The 15,359-nt window shown below is 41.5% G+C and overlaps 1 protein-coding gene across 6 annotated transcripts in view; it reads right to left on the bottom strand.

Moving 5' to 3' along the window:
- Positions 1-1,103: 1,103 nt before the first annotated feature.
- Positions 1,104-15,359, bottom strand: part of pou6f1 (POU class 6 homeobox 1) — a 131,552-nt gene continuing 117,296 nt past the window's right edge. For 2 of the 6 annotated variants that reach the window (XM_072567305.1, XM_072567303.1), the window contains one exon: positions 1,104-10,892. In XM_072567305.1, coding sequence (XP_072423406.1) covers positions 10,487-10,892 — 406 coding nt within the window. In that variant the 3' untranslated portion in view covers positions 1,104-10,486. Of the gene's footprint in view, positions 10,893-10,919; positions 13,156-15,359 lie in introns of those variants that run through there. The other 4 variants (XM_072567306.1, XM_072567308.1, XM_072567304.1 and 1 more) reach the window with 3 other exon arrangements.

Genomic DNA, 15,359 nt, shown 5'->3' with positions numbered 1-15,359 from the left:
TTAGATCAGAAATTGGCTAGCTGAAAGAAGACAGAGGGTGGTGGTTGATGCAAAATGTTCATCTTGGAGTTCAGTTAATAGTGGTGAACTGCAGGATCTGTTTTGGGGCCACTGCTGTTTGTCATTTTTATAAATTACCTGGATGAGGGCGTAGAAGGATGGGTTAGTAAATTTGCGGATGACACTAAGGTTGGTGGAGTTGTGGACAGTGCTGAAGGATGTTGCAGGTTACAGAGGGACATAGATAAGCTGCAGAGCTGGGGTGAGAGGTGGCAAATGAAGTTTAATGTGGAAAAGTGTGAGGTGATTCACTTTGGAAGGAGCAACAGGAATGCGGAGTACTGGGCTAATGGTAAGATTCTTGGTCGTGTGGATGAGCAGAGAGATCTCGGTGTCCATGTTCATAGATCCCTGAAAGTTGCCCACCCAGATTGATCGGGTTGTAAGGTATGTTAGCTTTTATTGGAAGAGGGATTGAGTTTCAGAACCATGTTGCAGCTGTACAAAACTCTGGTGCGGCCACACTTGGAGTACTGCATACAGTTCTGGTCACCGCATTATAGGAAGGATGTGTAAACATTGGAAAGGGTTCAGAGGAGATTTATCAGGATGTTGCCTGGTGTGGAGGGAAGGTCTTACGAGGAAAGGCTGAGGGACTGGAGGCTGTTTTCGTTAGGTGACTTAAGGTGACTTAATAGAGGCATAGAAGATGATCAGAGGATTAGATAGGGTGGACAGTGAGAGCCTTGTTCCTTGGAGGGGTGATAGATATAGGACAGATGTCAGAGGTAGGTTCTCTACTCAGGGAGTAGTAAGGGTGTGGAATGCCCTGCCTGCAACAGTAGTGGACTCGCCAACATTAAGGGCATTTAAATAGTCATTGGATAAACATATGGATGAAAATGGAATAGTGTAGTTTAGATGGGCTTTAGGTTGGTTTCACAGGTCGGCGCAACATCGAGGGCCAAAGGGTCTGTACTGCGCTGTCATGTTCTATGTTCTAACCCACAAATTATCAAGGTAAATGGGAGTTTATCAAATGAGCAATCTAGTTCAATGCAATAAGTTAACACAACACAAATGTTTAGTTCTGTACTGTTAAAATAATGCTTTATTATTCTTCTTTCAGCTTCTATCCACAAATTATTAGTAGCAGACCATTATTCACAATTATATATTGCTTGCAGACCTGGGGAATTTTTCTGTTACTGATTTCTTTGACTATTAATTACAATCTTTAGAATTTAAACTCAGCAACAAAGAAAAAAGACAATACATTTAGTCGTAAAGAGATCATGTACTTATTGCACCCTTTCATGTCAGGGAGTCATTTTTAAAAAATAATCATCCATTTAATCTTATTTCGAGTATATTTTAAACTACTTACAATTTTTAGTAAATACAAAAATGGAGTATGATGTTGTAGCAAATCAAATATGCCACTTTCAATACTGATGAACTGAACGCTGATGACTGCATTGCTTTATTTGAGTTGTTCAGAGTACTGAGCAGCAGGTTTTTTAAAAAAAAATCTCATTTTACAAAATTTCATTGCTCTGTGATTTCAACACATTAGAGATTGCATTCAGTTAGGTTAATATGGCCAGAGTGAAATATGATTATCTAGAGTTTGGAAGGAAATTACCGTCAGAGGTTCATGCCATTTGGGCTTGGATGCAGACAGTTTCACAGCTCTTAAAAAAAACACCCTGTAGTTTACAGGATGGGATTTGCAACAAGTTAGAGTTACATTGTTTATCTCTGGAGTGTTGGCCTCTGTGAAAACTGATGCTCTGTGGCTGCACGCTTCCTGTTCGAAAGAGGTTTCCCTTAGCAAAATCAATACTTTATAAAGGTTCAGTTCGATATTACTGAAAATATAAGTGTAGTTCTTCTGCAGCATATCTGAGAAAGCTGTGGCATTCTTTCCACTAATAAAGACAGGTTTCACTGCATATCATGTATTTTAATTATTTCAGCAATCTTCCACAACCAATGAAAGGAAATCAAAATGTTTTTAAGGAACTAATTAGCTTCAACAACAAAAAAAGGAAAAAAAATGTTAAAATCATGGAGTTTACAACATGTGAAGAAACTCCACTGTGTTTGCCATGTTACATGTCTTTGTACATGCATATGGACATAGATGCACAGATTTCTTTATCTGCTTTTTCAGGGATTTTTGGAATAAACAGACAAAGATTATGATATATATCATTCATCCAGGTAATTGACAGAATCAATATTTTGTTCCATATTTTTTGTATAGGGTTAGAAAAAGCCAATCAGGTTGTTCCTGTATCTAGAAATGATCATATCCCACCACAATCACCATATCCACAATTTATCGTTTGTTAGCTCCCAATACTTGTTACAGTAGTTCACCTCATAAATTCAGGACTCTGCCCAAAGTAAGTCAATCTGAATTGTTGTTTCACTCCCCTTCAAAAGTCGAGGCTATGAGTGAGGATTTACAGCAACATTTCTGTTTTCTTTAAAATCAGAACAGAAGTCTACCAGATTTTGTCAAATCATTCCAAAACACAAATGAAAGAATACGAAAACAAATTTCTATTTCAATAAAAATTCTTTTGCACTTGCAATATAAATAGAATAGGCATATGAAATGTAACTAATAAATATAGTTCATTAGTAATGAATGCATATGTTCACTCATAGCTTTGCTACTGATAGCTTATGCCACCTCTAGCAATGACATCTCATGAGCATGAATAGGTGCCCATTTGAAACCAACAATAAGAAACTTTTACTGTCTTCGCCATCCTATTATTTAAGGAAATTATATTCTTAATCGGCTTTATGTGACAGTTCTCATTTCCTCATGTTATCTTTCTCAGTCTTTTCCTATTATACACAACTCAGAACGTTATGCTCCCTTTATTAAGTTGCTGACCACATTTTCCCAATCAGCTAATATATGCATGAATTGCTTAGTGGGAAAAGACAACTGCACGCACAGTTTTTGTTTCACATCACACCCACCACACCTCTTATATCCCCAGTGATGTTTTTCTCTGGGCATTTCAAATCAAAGTGAACTTGCAGTAGTCCATCTGGAGGCCTGAACTATAGCCACTCCCTCTGGTGCCTTGTCCAAAGTGTGTGGGCCTTGAATACAATGAATTGGAAGGCATCATAGCGGAACTGATCTGTTGATCCTAACTTTGTCCGATTGTGTAAAACAGATGATTGGAAGTCAGCAGTTCGTTCTACATCTCAGGTAATCTTACCTCATAACAGCCAAAGCCAACCTTCTGACATACTGATTACATTCCTTCCACGATACTCTCATCATAGGTTGTGCAGGGACACAACCTACTTTCTAACCTCTACTTCCCTCTGATGACATGCTGACTGCTACCCCTGGTGCCTTTGTAACAAGTAGATTGGTACAGCATCTACAATCCCCTTCATGGTGGGTTGAGTACAATCTCCAGCCCTCCCACACTTTTGTTGACAGACTGCGACCATTCATTGACATGACAGAATAATTAGAATCTGCACTAGTTAAAACCTTCACGGCGTCATTAGCTGCAAAGAGCTTATCCATTGAATCCCTATAGTGTAGAAGCAGGCCATTTGGCCCATCAGGTCCACACAAACCCTCCCATCCTGTATGTCCCATGGCTGAACCACCTAGCCTGCACATCCCTGGACATTATGGGAAATTTAGCATGGCCAATCCATTACTTGCACATCTTTGGACTGTGGGAGAAAACCTATACAGGCAAAACCCACACAAAGGTCACCCAAGGCTGGGATCCAACCTGGGTCTCAGGTGATGTGAGGCAGCAGTGCTAACCACTGTGGCACCCAGACTTGAAAATGTCTGGTGGTTTTGAAAAGTGCTATATCAATACAACTGTCTTTTTTACCCCAAATCCTTCAGTTGATTTACTTTGGAAATACTTACAGCAATAAACCCTGAAAAAGCCTAAACTGACTTATAACTCATCAAATATATCTATAAATATGTCTGAAAACTATTTGCATCCAAGAAAAGATTCTGTAGCTCTGCCATAGCATTAAGTTGAATGTCCTTCAGCAATTTTGTATTAAAATCTTGTACCTCCTTCCTGCCACCATAGTAACAGAGGCTTGGTCTAATCTTAACTTTATTTTAACTACTGCATTTATTAAAATTATAAAATATCTCCATTATTATTATCCTAAAATAAGCAGTGTAGAATCACTTCAGGAATTTCACACCATAGGGTAGGTAAATTTCAGATAGGAGGAAACAGTTTCAAACCTGTAGTTACACCTTGATATTCCTACATTGAGCAAGAAGTGATGTTACAATCACTCCGAGGCATTTGTCTTCCTCAAGAAGTTTTTTTTTGCCTAAATTTTCTCACTTCTTGGTGGGATGGGAATTTGCCCAAATACACATGCACAGATGTATCAGGCTTTCAGTTTCTGAGTTTGCCAAATTGCAGTTTCCCACCTCTTCAAGTGAATGGCAGAAAATTGTGGGTTGGCAAGGACAGAATCAGGAAATCCTAGCCACAACTGTAGGAGACTATTCAATATAGCAACATCATAGTCCATACTGATCCTGTTCTTGTCCAACACCTGAATCTGTGCATTTCCAACATAATTTACTGGAGCTTGACCAGGAGATTACTTTGTCTTGGTCTTGTCCTTCACCCAGCTGTTCCTTGGTCCTCCTGTTGCCTGGTTGAGATCAGCTAATTCAACACAGACTGCTGATTCAACTGAGAACCTTTGCGTCCAAATGGCTTCGATCAATGTTGTGCAGTGCTTTTACCCAGATGACCATCAGGGGCCCTGTGTGTCAGTTCACAGCCCATTTAAAGCTGACCATTTATTGCTATTTCATGAAAGGAGGGAATAAAATTAAACTGCATTCAGAAACCTTCATTGAGCATCACATGAAAAAATATATAATTTGTCCAAAATATCGCAGGAGCAAATAACTGTGCAAACAAAATGTTGTACTCATTAATTAGATTGGAACTCATTATTTTCCTTATTTAGAACTTGATTTTAGGATATCACTTAAAGGTATACTGTGTGGTTTATTGGATAAAGTATCCTATGTTTGTGTGTTTTATTTATAACTATTTTATGCACAACAATGCCACTGCATCAGAATATGTTTGTTGTTGCCTAAGCATCTGCTCAGTAATACAAAATGAGACAGTCCTAAACTTGATGCCTGGTCTGTGCCAATCTTTCAACAGCCCATGCATGGTAATGAGTCTGAGAATTCCTGTGTTAGAAAAATAAATAGAACTGCTGTTCCTGATGACAATCCTATGGTAAATGCATATTTGTGGACATTTGAGTCAGTTGATCTCTGATGCCCTTGTGATGAAATAAGCTGGCAACACTCCCTGATTAGGCTCATACTTGGAGAAGGGCTCTTGATATAGTGTATCAGAATAAAAGACAGTACTTTCAGACAGAAGGTGATGAAAATGGACCAAGTGTGTCTGGAGCACCACATCAAAAAGCACCACTGTGACTGTAGCAGACTCCAACAGCCTGTTCCAGTAATACTGATTGCCTTGAGAGAGCAATATGGTGGCAACAATATAGCTAGCTTTTCCATTAAGCTGGCATTATTGGGGGCATAAGCAAAGGTGGCAACACAATGGGGATGTGGGAGTTGGCAATACAGTTGGGCTTTAAGTTTCCAAATCAATTCAGAAGACTAGTGCTCCTCCTGCTGTCCCTACTACGCCTGTATGCTCTCAGCCCGCTGCTTGGTTGCTATCACTGGATACTGCCGTTGCTGCTGCTGGCTTTTGCTGCTTGCTTGGCTTGCTGTTTGCTTGCTATTGCCTGCTTGCTTAGCTTGCTTTTTGCTTGCTGGCAGTTTGCTGAATATAGATTCATGAAGGAACTGGTTGGTGTTTATTTGGGTCAATTATTTCAACATGTCAGGTTAGGGAGGCCCAGGGTCAATGCTTCCAAACACTGTGGGACCAGAACTGGGGAGAACCTTGGGCAGTTCCTCTCTGCCCCAGAGAACAATGAAACCATGGAACAAGTTGGTGCAATGAATGCTGACTCACAACTTTTTCCAAGAAAGTTGGACTAATTTTGGGCTGCAATGATGATCACCTTGTGCACAAGGTAGGTAGTCAGTCGTATAAATTGGAGTGATGAAACCTCTTAGTCTATGTTTGATTGTCTAGAGGGGTCAAACACAAATTTTCCTTCCTTCTCCCAATTGTTTGGGGTTTTTAATTGGTTTCTCCCAGGAAATAATACAGCTTCAGGTGGGTAGGGAGTGACTGCATAGAGACATGTAGCACTTTGCAGTTATATGGGGCAGGCTAGACGGACAGGCAAACCTTTTCCTATCTGTTATTGCCATGTCTCCAAATAACTCTGTAAACTGTACCTCAGTTTCTTGCCAGAACAACAATTCTGGGACTCCAGTCTCAGATGGAATGGTTAATTCTTCATGCCCTTGGGACAACTAAAGATGGTCAATGAATGTGGACTTGTTGGAATCAGGCCAAACCCCAAGATTCAATTTGTAAAAGACTCACATACGCTGAGGATGGAGGGATAGTTGTTCACAAAATTCAGAAACAAATTTAACCATCGATGCACATAAACATGAACCATGTTGCCTCATTAAACCCATATATCCATAAAAATCTGCAACTCGTGTCTCGTCTGCGATGGTAGGAAGGATAGTGGCTACATACTGACCTGGCCCTGGGGCAAGATATTCTAATCAAGAGTATCCAAACCATAGCATTCTAATGTTGAATACTTTACATTTAGAGTAAATAGTAACTTTTTTACGTAAATAAATAGTATATAAATATCAGATTACTACTGCAATAGATGTTCAGGTGCTACCAGGAGGCTTCCCAATGCAGTTACTTGCTCCTCAAATGCAATCACATCACATCTTTGTCACATATTTAGTATTTTGGTTTATTATAAATGAGAAAAGGCAATCCTGCAATACAGGGTTGGTGTGATGGCATCACCCTGTACATATTATGCCATAGGAAGTCCAGATGGTAAATGTCTTCTCAAAAGTTCCAATTTGTAATATTTCTGAAAATGGTATAAAAAAGGACAGTAGGTAATTGTGGCTTTGTGCTTTTGTGTAAAATGGTGATAACCAATTGGCAACTTAACATCATTGGAAATAAAACATTAGGAGAGCTGCCATTGCACAAAATCAAGATCTGCTCCACTGCATGTGAAACATTCCACGAGCCTGACCCAGGAAGCCACTGTTCAGTGTCCTCCAAATGTAGCTCCAGATAATACCTCTCGAGCCATGGTCTTCGAGCCATTTCATACAGTCTTTGTAACTTTAATCCCATAAACTCTCATGTTGTCTGCTAATAAGTGAGTTTCTATTTTGGACTGACCAAATAAGAGTGATTTTTCTCCATTAAGTGGAGCATCTCACAACAGAGAGGACATAAGCTAATACATGGCACTTACAATAAATGGATTTCCTGTTGATTTGGAGAAGTTATTGCCTTACCTACCTTCCCAGCTCAGGAAAGCTCATTCAAAGGATGAATTTGGATAGGAAATCAGATTTGGAAAGATGAACATATGTTATCCTATCCTGATAGAGAACAAACTCGGACATTAGTATTGTTTTAAGAAGGTGATTTGCGCTGTCAGAGCTGTGATGGGTCTTCTAATATTTTGGATATCAGTGTCATGGTTTTGAAAGAATATTTCTAACTTTTTGAAGGGTTGTTAATTTTACATTATGAACCTAATCTCAAAATATCGCAGGTGATGCTTTTCTCCAACTGATTGCATTAATTACAATGTAACCAAAAATGAATCTCCTGTAAACTTTCATCCTTCTCAGTCATGCTTGCTCATGGACACTGCTCACTGCAGTAAAGCAGAGAAATGAGAGGATTACAAAGTGAAACCCACACAAGGAATAAAAGTGGCTGATGTAATTTTCTCCCACCCTGGCCTGGAAACTTGAACTCCTTGTTGGGTACAGTTTCCCTTACATTCCCAGACCCAAATAGCCATTCTTCAAGTGAGCCGTGACAACACTGTGGCCCCAGTTTTTACCTGAAACTGGGGAACATGGTGTGCAATGGTGGCACAGGGCTACGAGACTGCAGCACTGCACGACATAGAAGCAAATCAGCTGGACGTAATTTAAATACAGCTTCTTGTCATGATACAGGTGCAAATGTGACTTCAACCTGCATGGTGAAAATGTTTGGCTGCTGCATTTACATGCTTACTCCAACTCAAGCTTGTGAATCCACTATAGGAACTTGTTTAATCACCTGATAAGGTCAGGAAAGGTCAGCACATGTCCTTGTCTACCCATCACTTGCTTTCATTCTATTTTCTGGCCTACTGCATTCACACTAAGTCTTGACCCTGCATCAAGGGTGACTGTCCCCCTCTCTCCTTCCCCTCACTGCTGCCAATGACCCAATCTCATTAAGTCTGAGGCACACACAGCACACCTTCTCAATTTGCACTGGAAGAAGGAATTGTATTTCCACGGTGACTTTCCCATCCTTAGGTCGCCCTGAAGAGCTTTACTGCCTTCTTTAGTGGAGCCTCTATTTCAATGTAGGGAAATGTGATGGCTGGTTTGCATTTTGAGGCCACTATCCATAACTGCCTGACATCCACTCTCCTGTTGTTGTTTGATTCTACCTATTACTTTCCACACTACACTCAGAGGAAGCAAACATCCTTGCTACAAGAGGAGAGTGAAGGTAATGAAGGTAATCCAGACAGTGCCAAGACCAATATAGGGAACTCCAGCTTTAATTGAAGTGAGCCTGACAGATGAGGACATACCTGACAGAGCAGAACCCAGCTAAATTCTCAGCATTGCTGATGGCAAGGTTGGCGGTTCCATCGAGCTGTGTGATTGATTTCAATTTATATAACCAACTGCACGTTCAGCCACTTTGACTTATCAACCAGTAAGGTGCTACACATGGACATTTACATTTTCTCACTGACTAAATGTTTACCCTTTCTTTCATCTTCCAGGTGCTGCATATCACCATGACAGAACATAACCTTAGAGGATGAAGACTGCTTGGAGGAAATCACCTGTCCTGAAGATGCACCACCACATAATACATGTGTTTCAGGTACCAGTGCAGAGGCTAGCATTCCGAGTTAGCACCTTAGTGAGATAGAACAGCCAGAACCAGATAATTCTCACAACCCAAGTGAGACGGTTTTTGTGTATCTAGAAACACTGCTCCTAATAAAAGGCCAAGGAGGCTGAGCCTTAGTATGAAGGCTCATTAGAGTGGGGGTTGCCTGTAGTTAATATACATTTCCTTTCTATTGCTGGTGCACCCGCAGTTCCCTCATCGAGCCTTTAGTGCAGCTGCTCATCCTCTTCACTCCAATAGAATGAAGCTGGAGCAAGACCCATAAACAGCTTCTTCAAGGAGCTGGTGAACACTCTTCAAAAAACAGTTCAAAGCAAACAGTGGTCATTGAATCACAGTCCACAATGAACTGAGTGTTGCATCTTTTTTCAGATTAAGACCCCCCTATTTTCAGCACATCATCAGCCAATGCCCAAAGGTTACTCAAACAATCTTATTGACCTGTACATCAATTAAAATCCAGGATCCAATCAATATCATAGGTCCCCAATTTACAGATCAACACAAGTCTCCCATCTCTCCATAGCAGGACACTCACCCACTCCAGTACCTGCAGTCATTAACATCATGGTAGCTGGTGCATTTTGCCATTTCTAGCACTTCATCCCCTCACTGTACCCTTTTGTGCCAGTCCAGTTGGGAAGTGTGTTTAATGAAGGCCTGACAACCACAGTTGAGCCTAGTTTCTCACCTGACTTCCACATATGCACATTTCTGGTATGATCATTGTGCAGCAATGAGACATATTGCATTTTGTTCTCCCCACCTCTTGTTCAACTCCGGGATTCCCAGGTCTATTGTAGCACCTGCTACAGCTGTCTGCTTGAGGTCAGAAAACCAGGTATAGACTAAAGATCAAAACTGGCTGATACAAATCTCAGAACTCACAGGATAAATGTGTTCAGTCCTCGGAAAGCTAGATTGCAACTTGTAACATCCTCCAATGTATCATTTTACAGGGTGTGGACCCCTCAAGGCAAACCTTGCACAGTTGGATAGGTATCAGAGATGCTTAGTTGTTCAGAAGGTCGAAGTAACGTGACACAGGAGAAGGGAGACTATAACTGACTGTGACATTTGACCTGAAGGACTGTGGGTTCTACAAAATGAATTATGCAGCAGCTTATGTACTACTCCTAAATGTTACTGCAATTCACTCTAATGGCTCCATCCATGTGGCTGTATACCACAATATGGCTTAGTAGACCGAAGAGATGCAGTGATCTGGGGATGTCTACTTTTGCTGCTGGGCCATTACCTTCTAAACGATCCTCATAGTGTTATTTATAAAAACATTGGAACAACTCACTGAAAGAGTCTTCTGTAGGTCAGCCTGTTCCAGCAGCGTTTACTGCAGAGTCCGATAATTGTTCAACTGAACCTCTTCCCGCCGTGTCATTCTGCTGCAGTCTCTTGATGGTGTTTTTTAAAGTCTGCCTCTTGTTGCAGAACCACACCCTAACCACCTCTCGGTCGTAGTTCAGCTGCTCGGCTATCTCTGTCATTTCCTGACCTGTGGGGTGTGTGTTTTTCTCAAAGTGGGCGTTAAGGATTTCCAGGGCCTGTGGTGTGAAAGATGTGCGTCGTTTGCGTTTCTTTGAAGGTTCACTACCCACGAACTCAGTGAGGTTCTGTATGCCCGCACGGTGTCGTATTTCTGCTTCTGTCAGCCATCTTTCTAGAACTGGCTTGATCTTCTGTGCACTTTTAGGAGTGATGTCCAATTTCTCAAACCTAACAGGACACAAAACTGTGCTATAATTGTCGGCCTCCAGACAACTAATTTTTACATCTCCAAAGAAACGTCAATATAATGTTCTTTTTCTGTTCTGATCACCTGATGATCGGTACTGTTGAATGCCTGGATTGGTATCATTAAATGGTGGGGTTTAGATTTCTTACTTGCCTCCTGTTACTTCAGTTTGGTAAAAGATATGTGTGTGAGTCACAAGATTTATCTCTGCCCCCTAATCCAGCCAAATTTACAAACTCCTCCCCTCCACCAAACAAGCTCATGTCACCTTGACTAGGATTTTAATTTGTTTTCCAGTCCGGAATCCCAGGTATTATTGCTGCTGGTCTGTTTTGGTGATCGTTTCTAAAGATTGGACTACAGCAAATAAAAGTTAAGGCGAATAAATTTAGTTTACAAACTTGTTATTTGAGATTTGCCTCGGCCCAAACATGTTTGAATTCTTATCAAATATTTATTTTTTTCTCCCTTACGAATTGTGGTTTAGTAGGTAGCACTTTTGCTACACTTAAATCAGAAAGTTATGTTCCATTCCATAGGTTTGAGAACAACATTTGGGTGGAAACACTTCAGGAGAACAGTGTAGTGCTTGTGTCACTGAATGAGTAATCCAGAGCAACCTGAAACAATCATCTAGGGACAGATGTTCAAACCTCACCATGGAAGCTGGGACATTTAAATTCAGTTAACTGAATAAGAAACTTATCTGAAGCTATTCGATTATTACAAGATCCTCATTTAGTATGGTCATGCTGTGATAGGAATTTGTTACTGACCCATGACTCCAGATCTACAGTTCTCAGCAAGCCACATTATGCATTCTCAGCTGAGAAGCCAGACATCCATTAGTCTGTTGAACTAGCTGCATGCATGACAAAACAGTTTGATAGACTGCTCTTTCTCTTATATCTATTGTGGCACTTGCAGATGTTTACGTACATCAGCTAAAGAGGCATTAAGCGATCATAGTTTTTGGGATTGATACTTTAAAAGTCTGGATGGTTGAAATGTTTGTAAGGAAGTTGTAATAACAGTTTCCTTTTAAGAGTAATGAATGACTGAATACTGGTGTTTAAAGCTTTTGCATACATTCTACAGAGTTCATTGGTTCTGCGCAGAGTGTACACTGGGTGAATAGGCACGGAAGTGCTTTAGGTTGGCATGGAGGGTATGAGGGCCCATTGGAGGTACTGGAGGGGCATAGACGAATTGAGACTACCTTCCAAAAGGTTCCCTCAACCAAACTATGGTTGATGACACCTAAGAGGAGCCATGAACCATGACTCCTTGAAAATTTGGCCCGACTCCATTTAAATTGTGGGTGATTCGGAGATACCTGTCTCCATTATGAAGATAGATAGGTCGGGAGTTCTGGTGTGAGGGATCGTCATCCGAACTACCCTGCACCTTAATCCTGCCACGAGGAAAACTGAAGGCATTAGTGATTGGGTTCTATCCACCAAATTTCAAGGTCAACTAAGTCTTCTTGACTCCCCAAAAATCCAACTCTGCAGGTAGTCCTCTCCCACCCACAGCTACAGACAGGGATGTACATACTACATTTCAGCAGATGAGTTGCATAGGCAAGAGGCTCCAACAATCTGAGACAGCAATCTCAGTATCAGCGAAGGCTTGACTAAGTCTTTATTCCTCAATAGTTTCTTCACTCACATTATGTCTGTCATATGTTCATTGATGCTGCATGAAATGGCGATCCTGACCTGATTGGTCACAACAGCCAAAGTGTTGTCAATTGTATCTCCAGGCAGGATCATACGTACCTGTGAGGACTGTCAAGTGCAGTTCAAAGGAGCACTCCAACTACAGAGCATTTACTTAACTCAGGGAATTTGGTGAGTACATAAATTCAACATAGAAAGGGAAAGGTTCCTTTATTTATTTGCTTATGGATTTATTTGTTCATGGGATATGTGAGTTGCTGGCAAAGCCAGGATTTGTTGCACGTCCTTAATCAAAATACTTAAACTAACAGCACCCTGGGTGTCCCTACACCCCAAGGAATGCAGTGTTCAAGAAGGTAGCTCATGACCACCTTCTCCAGGGTAATAAATACTGGCTGAGTTAGAGGTGACCATATGTTATGAACAGAAGAATAATTGCCCTTGAGAAGACAATGGTGAGTTGCCTTCTTGAACCGATATAGTCTGTACACAGATGCAAATTAGTAGCAGGAGGAAGCCATTCGGGCCCTCAATCTTGCTCCTCCATTCAATAGGACTGCAGCTGAAATAAAACAAAGAACTGTCGATATTGGAGATCTGAAACAAAAACACAAATTGCTGAAGAAACTCAGCGAGTCTGGTAGCATCTGTGGAGACAGAAATAGAGTTAACGTTTCAGGTTCAGTGACCCTTCATCAGGATTATGGCTGATCTGATTACTCCACATTTCTCTGCCTACTGCCAATAAGCTTTTATCATCTTGCTCACCAAGAAGCTATCTAAATCTGCCTTCAAAGACAGTGCTTTCACCACTTTTTGAGGATGAGAGTTCAAAAGACTCACCACCTTCTGACAGAACTCATTTCTCCTCATCTTTGTCTTAAAGGGTGACCCATCATTGAGTCATAGTCATAGAGATGTACAGCACGGCATTCACACAGAGGGTGGTACATGTATGGAATGAGCTGCCAGAGGAAGTGGTGGAGGCTAGTATGACTGCAACATTTTAAAGGCATCTGGATGGCTGCATGAATAGGAAGGGTTTGGAGAGATATGGGCCAGGTGCTGCCAGGTGGGACTAGATTGGGTTGGGATATCTGAGATCCCCAGTGCTAGATTCTCCTACAACAGGAGACATTCTTTCCAAATGGAGTTTGGCACACCAACAGTGCTCTTAGGGAGAGAAATCCTGAAATGTGACCCAGTGAAGGAACAATGATATATTTCCAGGTCAGGATGGTGAATAGCTTCGAGGGGAGTTTGAAGGGGATGGTGTCCCCATGTATCTGCTGCTCTTGACCATGCATTTGGAAGGTCCTATCTAAGGTTAAGAGACATAGGAGCAGAAATTAAGCCATTCAGCCTATCAAGTCTGCTCCCCCATTCAATCAGGGCCAATAAGTTTCTCAATCCCATTCTCCCGCTTTCTTCCCGTAACCCTTGATCCTCAAGAACCTATCTATCTCAGTCTTAAATCTACTCAATGACCCGGCCCCCACAGCCTTCTGTGGCAATGAATTCCATGGATTCCCCACTCTCTGGCTGAAGAAGTTTCTCCTTATCTCCATTCTGAAAGGTCTTCCCTTTACTCTAAGGCTGTGCCCTCAGGTCCTAGTTTCTCCTACCAATGGGACCATCTTCCCAACATTCACTCTGTCCAGGCCATTTAGTATGTTTCAATTGGATTCCCCCCTCATCCTTCTAAACTCCATCGAATACAAACCCAGAGTCCTCAAACGTTCCTCACATGTTAAGCTTTTCATTCCTGGGACCATTCTTGTGAACCTCCTCTGCTCCAGGGCCAGTCCATCCTTCCTGAGATATGGGGCCCAAAACTGCACTCAATCCTCCCAATGTGGTCTGACCAGAGCCTTATAGAGGTTCAGAAGTACATCCCTGCTTTTGTATTCAAATCCACTCAAAATAAATGCCATCATTGCATTTACATTCCTAACTACTGACTCAACCTACAAGTTTACCTTGAGAGAATCCGGGACTAGAATTCCTAAGTCTCTTTGCACTTCAGACTTCTGAATTTTAGAAAATAGTCCATGCCTCTATTATTCCTCACCCTTTCCCACATTGTACTCCACCTGCCACTTCTTTGCCCACTCTCCTACCCTGTCCAAATCCTTCTGCAGCTTCCCTGCCTCCTCAATGCTACCTGTCCCTCTACCTATCTTTGTATCATCTGCAAACGTAGCCACAATGCCCCCAGTTCCTTCATCTAGATTGCTAATGTATAGAGTGCAAAGTTATGGTCCCAACACTGAGCCTTGTGGAATGCCACTTGTCACTGGATCTTGGGTGAGTTTCTGCAGTGAACCTTGTAGATGGTACACACAGCTGCTGCTGAGTGTCCGTGGTGGAGGGAGTTGATGCTAGTGGAAGTGGTGCCAATCAAGAGGGCTGGTTTGTCCTGGATGGTGTTGAGTTTCTTGAGTGTTGTTGGAACTGCACTCATCCAGGCAAGTGGGGAGTATTCCATCACACTCCTGACTTGTGCTTTGTAGGAAGGTACTTGCTGCAAGAGTCCTAGCTTCTGATCTGCTCTTGTAGCCACTGTATTTATATGGCTAGTTCCGTTCAGTTTCTAGTCAATGGTAACTCCTAGGATGTTCAATGATGGCAATGCCATTGAATTACAAGGGGTGATGGTTAGATTCTCCCTTGTTGGAGAAAGGTATTGTCTGGTATTTGTGTGGCGCAAATGGTACTTACCACTTATCAGCACAATCCTGGGTTACATCCAGGTCCTGATACATA

The sequence above is a fragment of the Chiloscyllium punctatum genome, chromosome X (assembly GCF_047496795.1).
Source record: "Chiloscyllium punctatum isolate Juve2018m chromosome X, sChiPun1.3, whole genome shotgun sequence".
Classification (NCBI taxonomy): domain Eukaryota; kingdom Metazoa; phylum Chordata; class Chondrichthyes; order Orectolobiformes; family Hemiscylliidae; genus Chiloscyllium; species Chiloscyllium punctatum.
This window is presented reverse-complemented; position numbering and strand designations above follow the sequence as displayed.